This window comes from Phasianus colchicus, chromosome 4 (genome assembly GCF_987193195.1).
Source record: "Phasianus colchicus chromosome 4, bPhaCol1.hap1.1, whole genome shotgun sequence".
Taxonomy (NCBI): Eukaryota; Metazoa; Chordata; class Aves; order Galliformes; family Phasianidae; genus Phasianus; species Phasianus colchicus.
In genome coordinates this window covers 31,159,104-31,172,304 of record NC_143439.1, presented here as the reverse complement: position 1 = coordinate 31,172,304, position 13,201 = coordinate 31,159,104, and the positions used below count along the sequence as shown (strand labels likewise).

Below are 13,201 nucleotides of genomic sequence, written 5' to 3'. Positions count from 1 at the left end.
TGCACTTTTACTTCCCTTTTTTTTTTTTTCATAAAAACAGCATTACTTCCCAAAGGGAGCAAATAATGTGATGGGATCTTTTTGGCCCATAAAATGGAAATTTATAGAATCAGGGAATCATAGAATGGCCTGGGTTGAAAAGGACTTCAAAGATCGTCTTCTTTCAACCCTCCTATTATGTGCAGGGCCATTAACCACTAGACTAGGCTGCCCAGAGCCACATCCAGCCTGGCCTTGAATGCCTCCAGGGATGGGGTATCCACAACCTCCTTGGGCAACCTGTTCCAGTGTGACACCACCCTCTGTGTGAAAAACTTCCTCCTAATATCTAACCTAAACCTCCCTGTCTCAGTTTAAAACCATTCCCCCTTGTCCTATCCCTATCCACCCATGTAAACCCCCTCCTGTTTATGTGCTCCCTTCAAATATTGGAAGGCCACAATGATGTCTCCCCAGAGCCTTCTCTTCTCCGAGTTAAACAAGCCCAGTTCCCTCAACCTTTGTTCACAGGAGAGCTGCTCCAGTCCTCTGATCATCTTAGTGGTCCTCCCCATTCCAACAGCGCTGCATCTTTCTTGTGCTGGGGCCCCAGGCCTGGACATAGTACTCCAGATTAATTGTTAAACTTAACAGCAATTAAGAATGGACTCTGACGGTAGACTATGTCAAATAATTTTCCTTACTGCATTCACTACCTGAGCCATCTGTAATTAACAGTATCCAAATGAGACTGAAGGGAAGCAAGGCAATCAGATTTTTCCAAGATTTTTTTCTACTGAGTTTTTGCTGTGATGCTCGCTGTATGTGTGCACAGATCTGTGTGGTCTAGCACACACTGAAAATTATGGGAGATGGTGAGTGGGAGTGGATCTGGTTTAGTGTCCCTCAAACTAGTAGACTGCATTTACCTCTGCTTTCAAAATCATGACTGAACCTCATGTGGATTAGCAGGCACTGACTCAGGCCTCCAGAATGGTCGCCTCTCTAAGCAGCTGTACAGTAGCTTTTCCTGTTCCTTGATTAATTGTTAAACCTTAAGTGGTCTATCTCTTGTTTTTGTAGGTCTTTCAGCAAGAAAGAAAAAAGCCACTCAGAAAAAATTACATTTACAAGTTATTATCCCCATCCACACCACATCAGTGAGATTGGCACTGGGTCTTCCACGCTGACTGAGAACCATAACATCTCAGAACTTTCCAGACAAGATGGCAGGAGTTCTGCATTTGTTCCATCTCCAACAGAGGCAAGGAGTCACTATCCTGAGCAAAAGCAAGGCTTTAAATCCATGTTCCTCATTCCTTCTGCATCTAGCCAGTCCTCCCCTAGTACACCTGCCTCCAACTTGCAGGCCACAGGTGATGGCCAGGCTCTGAGACAGCACCATGCTGAACAAGATGCTTTTCCTCTTGGGGGCAGTGGTACTACTCAGGCACCGTCTTTGGATGCTGTTCAGGATAAGTCCGTTGAGGCTCCTGCAGAGGAGATTGTATGCAGAAGGAAAGCAGGGATGCTGCAAAGATCCCTCCCACACAGAGTGATGTGGGCTCACTCAGTCAAAGACAAAAGCTTGCCACATGCTGTGGTGCCTCCTCCAGCAGATGGGCCAAAGTTCTCCCAGAGATGGCAGTCCCTTCCAACACAGAGCAGCACTTCCTCTGACCCAGAGACTCCTTCTCCCCAGGCAACAACTCACCTCCGGATCTCAGAGTCGTGCCTGCAGCTCACGCCTCCACCATTGCTGCAGGATGATGAAGACGATGAGGTGTTCCTCATGCCTTTCCAGCCTGCTGTCACTGCTCCAGCCTTCTCACCCCCACTGCCACCCCATCCTCTTCCTGAGCTGAGCTCTTGCACTTCTGCGAATGGCACGGAGGAATTCCCACCTCCTCCCCCACCAACTGCACTTGAGGAATATGGGGCAGCTGGAGACAAATCCACCAGGCTCACAGAAGACAAATTGAGGTAAGGGAGAGCTATCACAGCATCTCGGGCACTGTAGGGCCATATACAGTAAGATATGTGGGGCTCCAGCCAAATGTGACTGACCTCTACAGCTTGGCATTCTGCAACAACCCACCCACAGCTGCTAGCCAAGTGTGAAGCTTTGCAGGGGATTGCACAGATTATAAGGGGAGAGGGACAGACAGACAGGCTCACTGCCGCAGGGTTTTGCTAGATGCCAAGAGCATTGTTAAATCATATGGACGGGACAGGTCACAAAGCAAGAAGGCTAAAAGCTTTGTGGTCCATCAGCAGATACACTGACAGGTGTGTAGTGGGCAAGGCAAAGAGGGTTGTAAGTGAGAAAATATCCTGCATGCTCCCTGTAATTACTGTATGGATGTCAGTGTGGTTTCTTCTCACACACCAGCATGAAGAGTAAGAATAGTTGCTTACTCTTTCCAGTTACTGTTTTCTGAAAGTATGAAAATTCATGTTTTTCCAAACTGTTAGACTTCCCAGAATACACTTTATATCAGGCACAGAACAATCCTGTTATGAAACAGCAACCATGTGCCAAGAAGCGACAACGCCAATATGTCACAGTAACACTGTATCGTGCATTTTTCCTGAAGGATTGGGGTTAGGGCTAGGTGCCCAGCTGATTTAACTCAGCACAACTTCCCTTACTATCAAGGAGGGAAGAGGGATTCTTCCTCTGGGGAAGAATCTGGCTAGGGCTTTCTTAATATGAAAAGGCTGTATCAAGTGTGGACTGCTCAGGCTGGCATTCCCAAGTGGTGAGACTCAATGTCTCCCATGAGCACAAAACAAACTGACTGACACTGGTGCTTTCTACAGTGAAAGGACAAAATGGCAGCATCCAGGTTGAGGGAATGGAATGTTTCTGGTGCCAGTAGCTTCACAGTGTGGGCAAAGTAAGAGACAGAAATGAATGTGTGAGAAGGAAAACTTACTTGTCTTAGGCCATCATCATCTGTTCACAAAGATCATGTGTGGTAAGTTTATCTTCATCTCACAGAATTTTTCTGTCCGTAGCAGCTTCAAAAGCTTTTCCAAAGCCCTGGCCAAGAGGGAGATAACAGGGTTGGGCACGAATATCAGTGAAAATAATTGGTCCTTCTCACCGTCTTTATCAAAGAGGACTAATTCTTCACCTGCTGTGGATAAGCAGCACCGATCAGCTACTTCTTCTGAAGGGCCACAAAGCTCTAATGGAGAACCCACAACTCAACCTGAGGGCAACCACAGAGAACCAGCAGTTATCACCAGAGAGTCAGAAAATGGCAGTGCAGACTCTGGGACACTCAACACATGTCCTCCAGTGAAGACAAAGAAAAAAAGCCCAGAGGACATTAAGTCAGAGGCTTTAGCAAAAGAGATTGTCCATAAAGACAAGTCTCTGGCTGATATCCTGGATCCTGACTCCAAAATGAAGACAACCATGGACTTAATGGAAGGGCTTTTCCCCAGTGGAACCAGCTTGTTGAAGGAGAACAACATGAAAAGGAAGACAACGCAGAAGAAAGCTAGCAGGACAGCAGCAGAAGATAACACGTAAGCACTGTTTGTTGTGTTTGTGGTTAACTTTGCAGCAGAACTTGCTGCTTCCTTGCTTTAAGGGATGAGCTTGTGCAGAATTTTTCCTAATCATTGTAGATGGACAGTGGCAGAGGGTGAGTTTCTCTGGTCCCAGGAGCGAGGACTGGCAGGGCATTTTTGAATGACTTTTCTCATCAGTTCTTCTGTAGATGAGCTCACTTCTCCAGGATGCATAGAAAACAATGCTGAACTTGATAATGGGGCAGGAAATGAGCCATATCAAGTATGAGAGTAAAATCAGGACCGTAACAGTGGTGGGAAGAAGATAATGAGAGGCCTAGTTCGGGAAGGAGAGGTGGGTGTGCCTGATTGCAACCAGATGCAAAGATCAGTCCACATCCTGCAGTGTGACTGCTCAAAGATTTCCAGCCAGAGAACTAGCTGGAGAACTGCACAGAAATAAGTTGTAATGCTTGATGCCAGTCTAATCATCACCAGCAGAGCTGTACTGATTTATCTACAGCAAAGATCTGGCCCTATTCAAAGCTGTTAGCCAGTCAGTATTTAAACAAAGTAGTTGTGCTGTTCTGCGCAGGAGAGAAGAAAGCAGCTGATGTGCACCCTCTGTTGGTGAGAATCCGCTATTTCCTTTGTGGTTAATACCAAGGGGGTACTGAAGAGGGAGTGCTGGAAGACCATGGATCTAGGCATGGCAAAAAGGCTCATACTGATCTCCTTTTTCTTCACTGTGGTGTAGGAAAGAAGAAAAGGAAGCTCCTGTAGCCCTGGTCACCTGCCCTGCTTATTATAATGTTTCAGCACCCAAAGCAGAACTACTGAATAAAATCAAAGACTTGCCAGAGGAAGTAGGGGAAGAGGAGGACCTGTTGGACATCAACGAGAAGAAGGTAAATTCAAAGCACACACCATCACTTCCTAGTTACATTCATGAAATAATAATAAACCCTAGGGTAAAGTGCATTTCTATTTGAATCCAGCATTTGGCTGATACAGCCTCAAGGTGTATGGAAGCTGGATGCATTTAGGCTGCTTGTGAAGCTTTGTTACAGTGATCCAGAGAGCAAAGTGGGCTAATCTGAATGCACATTTGAGTACAAATCATGCACTACTATGAAGATGGCCTGTATTGTGCCAAAGGCTGAGTATATAGGTTGTAAGAGCCAGTCACTGCTTCATAGCAAGACAGAAAAAGGAAGAAGTGGAGTGACTTCAGTAAGGACATGTTGGCTTAGAAATAGGAATGTAGTCCAGCTAGTTACTGCACCATCTTTCTGGATAAGGTTTCACCCTATGGTTTTCCTCCTGGCAGTTTACCCATTTCACCTGTTGTCTGCACATGCCACTTCCAGAAAAACGTTGGTTACTCCTTTTCACCACACCTTTTGTTACACAGATGTTCAGGAAACTGAACTCAGCAATTCAGTCAGCACAACCTTGATGTGATGACTTGGGTACAGAGTGGGAGAGCAGGGCAGGGGAGCAGGAAACATTTTGCTCTTGTTCTGCAGCTATGTTTCACTGTCCCCTGAGCTTCTTGCTGTAAGTTTGGATACTCTATCTTCCAGGGCTTTTGTAGGGCCCCCTAATTTGCCCCTGTAGTTGTCTCCTGTTGGTTACTTGCTAATTACAGATACATTGTGAAGCTCAGAAATTCCAAGGAGCCACACACAGGTACTTGCATGTCTGTGTCTCTCTTTACACACCTCCTATCTTCACGTCAAAAGCATCCAGGCCTGCCTGTAAACATAAACATTAGATGTTGCTGTGGACAAAGTAACACAGCTCATAGTTCGTGCTGTTTGTACAAAGAGCAGAGATTAAATAAACTGAAGGATAAAAATATTTATGCAAGTCTCATGCTGTAAACATAATTCTTTATTTTTCCTGCACTGAAATCAGGCATAGATTTAAAGAAAGGGCCCCAAACCTCAACTCTCAGAGCATGGGAAATTCACGTGTCTCTAGGACAGCTTCACATTTTCTCTCTGGATTCCCACTCCTATGCCAAGTGTAAAAGTGCAGAAGATGTGAGACTGTGTGTAGTTTGGGAGTATGCAATTTATCTCGCAGCTCTGACATGGAGAGGTTACCTCTCTTCTTGGCATTTCTTTTCCATTTCTTTACCATTTCCTTTCTTACATTTTTTTGCTAAGCAAAAGTTGCTCCCTTCCAGGCTTTAATACAGTGATACCCAGAATGAGAACTCCATCTAACACAAGAGCAGTGAGTGAGTAGATCAGCCTTAGTTGGTGGAGTGTTTGAGATGCAGGCAGGACCTCATTGAGCCTTTAGGGAACTGTGGTCTAAGATACACTTGCTGTGCTTGCCACCAGTAGAAATACCTGTGATTTTACAGATATTTAGTGCATGATGGTGCATATGTCACCAATCAGAAGCACCTGACAAAGGCCTGCCATGCTTATACTACACAATCAACTCATTTGACTTCACGCCCAGCTGCCTGCTCATACCAACCTGAAAGGTAAGAAGTAGTGAAGCACAAGGAGAGTGCTGCTCCAAGGGGACTCTGAAAGCATCTGACAGGCTTACAGGGAGATGTGTGCCTGCCACTGGAAAACAAGTCTCAAAGATGGCATTTACATGGAAAAATAGAAATAGAGAGGAGTGACTAGGCCCAGGCAGTGAGATCCATTTGGCATGTTTGTTCATGTTCAATGAAAGTGTTTGTTCATGTTCAGTGTTCATGTATGAAATATCATGTATGAAATTTCATTTGCATAGGTGTTTTGTGGGAAGGTAGCTAATCTGAGAGGTGATTTTGATAAACTAAACTCATTTCCATTGTAAACATGCAAAGGGACTGTGTTGGTTGGTGTTTGGAATTGTAGGAGAGTCACCGATTAATGAACACAAAGTAGTCCCCATCCAGCTCCCAGGCCTTTGGAACAAAGGTACATCACTCCTGACAGACCTGTGGCCTCCTGCTAGCAAGGGCAGAAGAGCAGGCCTGCATGTTCTGCAAAGCTTCTGCAGCAGGGAGGAGTGACTGCCAGCTCTCAGCAATTCAGGCCTCCTGAAAACCTGCCGAGGTTAATGCCAGACTTTGTGTCTACTCTACAGTATCCTGTGATGGGGTTTTCTCCCCTGCCATTGTAGTTGTTGAAATTGCCTCCGTCCCTCTGCTCCTCAGGAGCTCTTAATCTAGTAGTCAATTGATAAGGATCTCAGATCTTTCTTTTGGGAAATGACATTGGCATTTTAGGCAAAGGGGAGGGCAAGTGTTGGTTCTCCCTGGATCCTACCTGTTGTAGTAAAGAGAGAATCCAGATAAAGGAATTGCAGCTATCCCTTATCCTAGCAGGTGGGATCTCTCTCTTAATGGAATGCTCCATTAAGAAATGGCATGAGTTACCAGTCAATCCAGCATAGACCTGCAACCTGACATTTGTTCTAGAGAATATGCTCACATGTTATTAAGCTTTCGCATATATAAGGAAGCTGCTAGTGGACTGAGAAGCAGAGACTCCAGAAGATGCACAGACTTTACCACCATCTAGTGGTGTCTGCCTCAACAGTACCATTTGCTTCTCTGCTGAAAAAGCAGCCCCAAGCCTGACCTGGATTTAAAGATACTCTTTCTTTTGAAAAGCAACACCTTTCTGTTTGAAATTACAAGCAGTTTTGATGGAAAGAAAGCTGTGTTAGTAAACTTTGAGAAAATACTTTCAAACAACATTGTGATTTGCTTCTATTTCGTCCTGCAATATTAGTATGCTGAGTAGATTAACATACATAGAATGGTGCTTCATCAGTGCATAAATTGAAGAAGCTAAGCATAACCCATCTCTTACATCAAGAGCTTTTCCTGCTCTACACTGTCACTTCCAACAGAAGCAAGCACTGCAAGCCTCAAGCCACAGACTTCTGCTTTTGCATACGTCTTTCTCTTAAATCCTAACTGAAGTTACCATCTCCAGCACACCTGCTGCACTGCTGCTTCTAGAGTAGCTGAACCCTGGAGACCTCCTTCTCTTCAGCAGTGAAACAGTTGCCTTTAGTGTTACAAAATGCATGTGCTTTGTATTTCATTGATCGGTCACTAAGTACATTCAGAGCATCTTTGGTACAAATGCTTTTCTGGTGCATCTCAGTATAAGGCAGGGTCTGCACAGCCAATGCAGAGATATCATCATGCTGATGCTATCTCCTTTGTCAGGGCTGAATTTGAGGCTTGCAGCTGAACACTGAGGCAGCCAAATAAGGAGCAGTCAGCACTTTCAGGGTACTGCAAGAGGGGGAAGTGTCCTTCTTTCTTACTAAGCCATGTAACCACACCTGCCAGCTCAGTTTCTCATCATGTCATTAATAATACTACTTAAATTCATTTTTCTACCAGTTGTTTTGTACAGTTCTGGGTCATACAACATGTAACATCACAAGAAACTTCAGGCTGGGGCAGGGAGCTATAAGATGCAGGATATGTGGTCAGTGCTCTTTTCATCCAGAGTCTTAAAAGAACATTTTGAAGGATGGTACATACAATTTCAGATATGTGTAGCTGGATGTGAGAATATGGCACACCAAATTGGATGTCTCTTTTGAAGATGTTCACTGGTGATAGAATATATCTTCATGTAATCTTACCAGGTTATCAGATTCAAATTATCACCTGAATGTGGAAATTCAGAGTTTTCTCTGTTCCCTTCTTGCTGTCGTCTTTGTCAGCTGTTACTGACTTGACCTTGCTCCTCATGAACTGTAACCATATCCTCTTGTTGTCATCATCCAAATGAACTGTGTGATCATGGTAATGACCAGCGTGGCAATGTGTTTCCCTTCTGACAGGCTGAGCTCATCGTGAGCTTGACCCACAAACTGGAAATCCTGAAGGAAGCAAAGGAAGGCTTACTTGCAGACATCAAAATGAATAATGCTCTCGGAGAGGAGGTGGAGCTGTTGATCAGCGAGCTATGCAAACCAAACGAGTTTGACAAATACAAGATGTTCATCGGCGATTTGGATAAGGTGGTGAACCTCTTGCTTTCTCTCTCAGGACGCCTGGCCCGGGTAGAGAATGTTCTCAGTAGCCTAGGGGAAAATGCCAACAGTGAAGAGCGGGTACGTATCTGTACAACTGTAGCCTCTTGGCCTTTCTCTGCTGTAACAGTCAAAAGATTCTGCTTCTATAAGCTCAAAGACAGATGCCTCACTGATTTTGTATGAGCCATAGCAAACATGGTTCTGTCCCTAGGAATCTTGGTTCACGTTCGTACAAGTGTCTCAGATCCTGTGGCTTTTATCTCCAAACAATGTGTTTGGCACAGCATGTCTGTGACCAGCATGTGGAAGAAAGGCTGCATGGTATTTTATATTGTGAAGCAATACACTGCCTTTTACTTCAGTAGATGACACATTTTAGCATTTTTTGGGTGGTTGTAAGAGACAGATCCAGATTTTCCTGGCAGTCACTACTTTTGAGCAAGTTTTACTGATTTTCTTGGGGTCCTTTCTACCCCACATTGATCAGAGCATTCACATTCACATTTAGTGGGATTCACATTTGGCCCACAATGAGTAATTCATCCTCCTTCCACAGGCTCCTGGCTGTGTGTCTGGAAACTTAGCAGCCAACTTGCCTCAGCAAGAGGTGGCAAATTTGGTGTCAGGGACAGAAGAGGGGGGATCAGTGAGTATCAGTGATAGTGCTGCTAATACTGAAGTGCTCTCTCTGGTGTGTACAGAGCTCTCTGAATGAGAAGAGGAAACTGCTGGCTGGCCAGCATGAAGATGCCCGGGAATTGAAGGAAAACCTTGACCGTCGAGAACGGGTGGTTTTGGAGATCCTGGGCAACTACCTCTCTGAGGAACAGCTCCAGGACTACCAGCACTTTGTAAAGATGAAGTCTGCACTCCTCATAGAGCAGCGAGAGCTAGATGATAAAATCAAACTTGGTCAGGAGCAGCTCAAGTGCCTGATGGAAAGCCTCCCCACAGACTTCACGCCCAGGGATGCAACAGCAGCAGCTGCCATAGCTGCAGCACTTGCTACCTCTGCTGGAGTCAACGGTAAAACACTTCCAGCAGTCTCATCCTCACTCTAACCTTTCCCATGTGGACCTGGGGCAAAGTCTTCCTGCTTGAGTCTGTTTAATCCAAGTACTGTGCAGATGGCTCTCTACAGTGATAATGAACAGAGACGGGTTTAAAACCAGATTTCGGTGAAGGAAACAAATAGCAATACTAAGGGTTTTATTTTTCTTTCCTTCCACCGCTGCTTCCTGGAAACTTAAATCACTCTGGGGGGAACAAAACTAAATTGTGTCTCCTCCTAACAGAGATGAGGAAGAGTCTCATGAGAATTAAACATGATACTTTTAATAAAAGAAAATCACGTCCTCTCTTTCCTGCTTTTCCTGCCTACCTGGCACCTCATTAAATATGAAGGATCTAAAAGAATGAAGCCTTAAAAATAAAACCAACCCATTCTACTGAACATTATTGATATTTATATTTTTTAAGGAACAAGGTGATGTGTAAGTTTTTGTACATACTCTAATCAGTTACTTGATTCTACTTTGTTCTGTATGTAGAAAAGACATTTAATTTTGTATTTTGTGAAAACTTTAACAAAAAGAGGGAACCCCAAAGATAGTGATGCATTAGCCTGGAACATCTCTCTGTGGTTTTGTTGTTGTTATTGTTTGGGTTTTTTTTAATATAATAAAAGGCTACCAGAAGAAGCTTCAACCTGTCTCAACACACACTGAAGATAACTAGTCAGTGTCCATATAAGGGACATTTTGGCCAGAAAAGCACAATCTTTCCTCCTCAGTACCTTGTGATCCAATGATTCTCAAGTTTAAATATGCTTTTTTGAGAACTTGCATCTCAGGAGTTAGTGTAAAGTAATTAATCCTGCTCTGCACTCAGTGTGGAAGTTTGAGGTGGAGTCTGTCTTTGTTCTAACTAATCAAACTCATCATCTGTGTTACTGTTGCAGCTTGAATGCATTTCTGCAACATGTGAGAGGGATCTCTAATGACATTATTTATAGACCTGTATTTCTGAAGGGGAGATGTACACTAGGATTATTTTCACACAGTAGTATCTCATTTATCTGAATCCATTTCATTAGAAATTAACTTAGAAGCTACAAGAAGCATTGACTTGAAATCCTACTGTAAGGACTACTGGATTATTTCCTAGTCAGTCCAGACTGGAATAACTAAATTTGCCTGACTATAATTTATCATTTTACCAAGTGCTGAAGGATTGCTGCCAGTTGGCATTCAGCAAAGCAAACTGGGGCAGACTCCATTTTTCTGTATGTTTCTGTCCTCTCTAATGAGCTGTGTTGCCATTTAAATGATGTGGCTACAAGCTGCCTGAAAAGTTCACCACTGTGACTGATGAGTCAGACTCAGGTTGTCTCTTTCCTAAGCTTGCAGAGATTTCCAGCTGTAGTAGGGATTCAAGCGTCTCTTTTCTCCAGAGGATTGTACTATTCATCTTGCTACCAGGAGCAGACCAGGAATTTTAGCTGTGTAGCTTTTAAGTCCGTTCATTATGAATGCCAGCTCCAGCACATGTCTGAAAATTACAGCATTCATTGCTTTCAGTGCCAGTTTTAAAGCTCCATTTGTATTTTTGAATAGCTCATGTAGCTCTACCACAGGCAGCTTGGCAGGCTGAAAAATTTACCAACGCCTTCCTGTCATATAAAGCATCAATTCTCCAATACCCCAAATAAAATCTACCTGTATTTTAATGCTTTGTGAAGAAGTAAGCCAGATACCTGCAATGACAGCAAACATATCCTTTTTACTAATGAGCTTACATGCTTTCAGGCTTATACAGCATTTTAGAAGAACCCTAAGTAGGGGAACTGATTTTTTTATACGTTAATAGTTGAATCAAAAAGTCAGAAGTATTTTGGGGGTACTCAAGAATGATTCTTTGTTTGGGAGGATTTCAGGAAAACAGTAGAGGGAGCTGTTTGCAGCCAATGCAAGCATTTTTTTTTTCTAAAAAGAAAAAAAAGAAAAAAAAAAAAGAAACCTTCACAATACCTTTAATTTAGTGTATTTGAAAATTGTGTTCATTTAATTTTTTTAAAGCCATCCTTTCATCCTGCACTTACCAAAATCAGTCAAAAAGACTGGCAAATCTGACAGGCTTTTGTGAACAGTCTGGGACCAGCCAACGGGGCCTTTTCTATGTGACATGTTCTTTACTGAGAAAGGAAGCCCTGCAGCTTTCCCTCAGGTCAGGAAGAGCCTCCCAAATAAGTAGGGTCTGCCTGTGTGCTGCAGTCCTCATTTCAAGGGCAGCATGCTGCACTGCAAGCAGCAAAGCTACCTTTGCCCACAGGTGCTGTGGGCAGCAACACCAAGTCCTTCTCAGTATGGTGGTATTATGCTTGCAAGTCAAGTGCTTCTGAGCAGTGGACCATTGGCCAGCCGTTAAAATTAGTTGTATAAAAACTACAGGATACCTCATTGCTGGCAGTGTTACGTTTGCACATTACAGTTAGGAACATGTCATTTTACCTAGTGCTGTCTTACTGGGAATATAGATCTCTACTTCTGCTTATTTCTTTCCTCTGTCTTTCCAGTTGAGAGTACACATATTTGCCTCTCAGGGATGCTACTGTATGATGTGCTGTATGGCAAAAGAAGGCAATGACAATGCCTTCTATGCCTTCTAATGGGATAGAGGCACTATAGAGCAACAGCAGGTAACAAAGATAGAAAAATTAGCTCACTCCTTCCAGTAACCAGGAGCAGCTCAAGAGAAGTACAGTCTGAAGAGATACTGCTCCCTCAGCTGCTAACCCTTGAATGAGAGTGAGGAGGGGTAGATCTAAGCTTCTCCTCTTCCAGTCACTCAGGTACAAGCAGTGGATTAGCTACACCTTCTCGCCTGGAGCTCAACCGTTGGATCAGGCTGTGACCTGGCAATTCCACTGTATCTGCCTTCCCCATATTCTTTATCCTCAGAATCTCACTTATGGGGGAAAATTCCAGTTTACTTAGTGCTAACTAGCTTTCATCTATTGAGACCTATCAGAAAAGAAGAGAATGGGGCATCATTTTTCCTGAGTTAGTGTTCCTGAAACTGTTATCTTCAATTTCCAGCCAATTTATGAGGAACCTGTTAGAAAAAAAAAGAAAAAAGAAAAAGCAGGTGTAAATCAGTGTTGCCTCACAGAATTTTTCCTGGCCTTTGAAAGTAATTTGCAGTAATCAAGACAGCAAATGCATTGCTGTCATTGCACCCAGACCTAGCATGGGAAAAAGATGGAGACATGCACTGCGATGCTGTCTGTGCAGTGAGGGATGCTGAAGCAGCTCTTAGTATGTCTTCACATGCTTTCAGCAACATGATGCCCCTGCAGTCTGCTTGGCTGTGCAGTTCCATGTGATGTAATACCCTGTGAAGATCTAGTCATCCGAATTACAATTTGGTTTTTTTCCTTTTTAACAGAGCCCTTGGGCCATTGATGGTCACAAGGAATTCATGTCAGATGCTTTCCTCGAGACTAAATCTAATGAGCAGTGTTTACACACTAGGGTCTGTTGGTTGTAAGTTTACACACAAGATCTTTTGTGATGGTTGCCTATTATAAAATCCATCACAGGGTGCCAGAACAGTCCACGTGTCAGTCCAGATCCATCATACAGCTCAGTCTCTGGCATGCTTGTTTAGAGTGGTG

The 13,201-nt window shown here is 43.7% G+C and overlaps 1 protein-coding gene across 11 annotated transcripts in view; it reads left to right on the top strand.

Moving 5' to 3' along the window:
- SHROOM3 (shroom family member 3) overlaps positions 1-10,156 on the top strand; it is a 134,091-nt gene extending 123,935 nt beyond the window's left edge. For 10 of the 11 annotated variants that reach the window (XM_090139080.1, XM_090139083.1, XM_090139088.1 and 7 more), the window contains 5 exons: positions 1,063-1,962; positions 3,001-3,519; positions 4,262-4,412; positions 8,332-8,604; positions 9,228-10,156. In XM_090139080.1, the coding sequence (XP_089995206.1) occupies positions 1,063-1,962; positions 3,001-3,519; positions 4,262-4,412; positions 8,332-8,604; positions 9,228-9,587 (2,203 nt within the window). In that variant the 3' untranslated portion in view covers positions 9,588-10,156. The remainder of the gene's footprint in view (positions 1-1,062; positions 1,963-3,000; positions 3,520-4,261; positions 4,413-8,331; positions 8,605-9,227) is intronic. The other variant, XM_090139079.1, reaches the window with a different exon arrangement.
- The last annotated feature ends 3,045 nt before the right edge of the window (positions 10,157-13,201 follow it).